Genomic DNA, 1,867 nt, shown 5'->3' on the forward strand with positions numbered 1-1,867 from the left:
CAACATCGCGCTGCATATGCCATGACTACTCCTCCTCGAGCGTTCATCCCTCTTGCCATCTCGACGGACGGTACCCTGCATCGTGACACCCTCCGCTTCATCTGGTATCTCGCGGACATCATTGCTCAGCGCTCAATGCCGCGTTTGGTCGGCACTTCGTGCCTGATGACGGACCTGCTGCTGAGGTCTTGGCTCGCAAACGCGCCGCCACCTATCAGCGCCTCACCATGCAGCTGACGCTGGAAGCGCTCTTGTCTGGTGCGAGGCGCATGACGCCCTTGCGGGCGCAAGCACTTCTCGAGCCAGAGGACAGACTTTGTCGAGTCGCCCGAGGAGTCTTCGCCGGAGGTCTCCGACTCCGATGGGGGACACCCTTCGAGTGGCCCCGACGATCGGCGCGGAGCTGGCGAGGCGTCTCCGTCCCTCACTGTGACGTCGGGTGCCTCCGGAGAGCTCGACACCACTGGGGTGCTTGCTGCTGGTCCGAGCTCGCCTGCTTCCTCCCCGGCATCGGTCGGGTCACGCCGGTCCTTGGGCATTGCCGCGGCGTCGCCGCCGTCACGGGCGGCTACCACTGACTCGGCTACCGCTGACTCGGAGGCTAGCGAGGAGGACTACCTCGAGCGGTACCGTGTTCCTGTGTCCAGCCTCCCTCCGTCCGCTGCCCCAGGCGGGCACCCGGGCAACGCCGGCTCCTTGTCGGCGGCTGCCCTTTCTCCGTCCGCGGCCGCCCGCTTTGTGGCGGCAGCGGACGTCTCGACTGACAGTGGTCAGTCGGCTGCCTCCGGGTATCGCGTCTTGCCTACAGGATTTACTGGCGTCTAAGGGATTTTATTCCTCCTGCCTGCCCCTTAGGCTGCTTGTCTGCGCGGCTTCGCGCTTGGGCTGGCGATGCCGCGTCTGGGTGCCAGCAGTGCTGGTTCTTTTCGGGCTTGTGTTTTGTGTGTGATTGTGCAGCTTCTCGCTGTGGACTGTGTGCCAGGAGGTTTAGCTTGTTCCTGCTTTGTTTTGCTTGAGGCACTTTTTACCTTCTGCCAGTAAATCCTATGTTTTGCCAGTAAATCCACTATGCCGGTCACATTTCGCTGCGCAGGCGGAGGAATGAAGTGCTCATGAGACGAGTCGACGAGAGCGCGCAAACCAGGGATGTGTACCACAGATGCCGGGGGGCGTCCTGCGTCATCAGGCACAGCAGCCGGGGCAGGTGGGATCGCCGCGCCATCTGCAGCCGGTGCAGGAGCCCGGAGGCTCACACGACGGTAGAGGATCGCTCCAGCATTATGAACGAAGTCGTGCGCCTCAACGAAGAAGGTCGCCAGAGGATGCTTCTGGGCACGAAGAGATCTCGAGCAGTGAACGTCCAGGCTATGAGGAGAGGGCAGGGTCCGTGACATGGGCTGGTCAGAGTACCAAGCGAGGAAGCGAGCGATAGCCGTATAGTAAACAGCGGGGGTGTAGACCCTCAGAGGGGCGTGAACTCGTCCCCTCCCCGACTATGCGGAAGCTCCCGCTTGGACCGCGCAAACTCTAGCAGGTCAGGATGCGCGGCGAGGTACTGCGAGGAAGGCCAGCGGTGGTATTTCTCAAGCGCCAAGTGGACAGAGAGGTCAAAGCGACGAATCTGTGATTGGACCCGCGGGAGAAACGGAGAAGACCCCTGGAGGAAGAAGCGCAGCTTCTGGAGATGGCTCGCCCTCACCAGCCGCGTCTTGAACATGAAGCCATGCTGGAGGCATAGGATTTACTGGCAGAAGGTAAAAAGTGCCTCAAGCAAAATAAAGCAGGATCAAGCTAAACCGGCAGGCACACAGTCCACAGCGAGAAGCTGCACAAACACACACAAAACACAAGCCCGAAAAGAACCAGC

General features: G+C 61.1%; 1 protein-coding gene across 1 annotated transcript; it reads left to right on the forward strand.

Annotated features, from left to right (window-relative positions):
* Window positions 1-21: 21 nt before the first annotated feature.
* On the forward strand, window positions 22-825 carry GUITHDRAFT_116669 (hypothetical protein; the record flags this gene model as incomplete). Its single annotated transcript, XM_005824015.1, has 3 exons — window positions 22-70; window positions 130-258; window positions 314-825. 3 exons carry the CDS (start codon window positions 22-24, stop codon window positions 823-825), a joined length of 690 nt encoding a protein of 229 aa, XP_005824072.1.
* Between the last annotated feature and the right edge of the window lie 1,042 nt (window positions 826-1,867).

This window comes from Guillardia theta (assembly GCF_000315625.1).
Source record: "Guillardia theta CCMP2712 unplaced genomic scaffold GUITHscaffold_99, whole genome shotgun sequence".
Lineage (NCBI taxonomy): Eukaryota > Cryptophyceae > Pyrenomonadales > Geminigeraceae > Guillardia > Guillardia theta.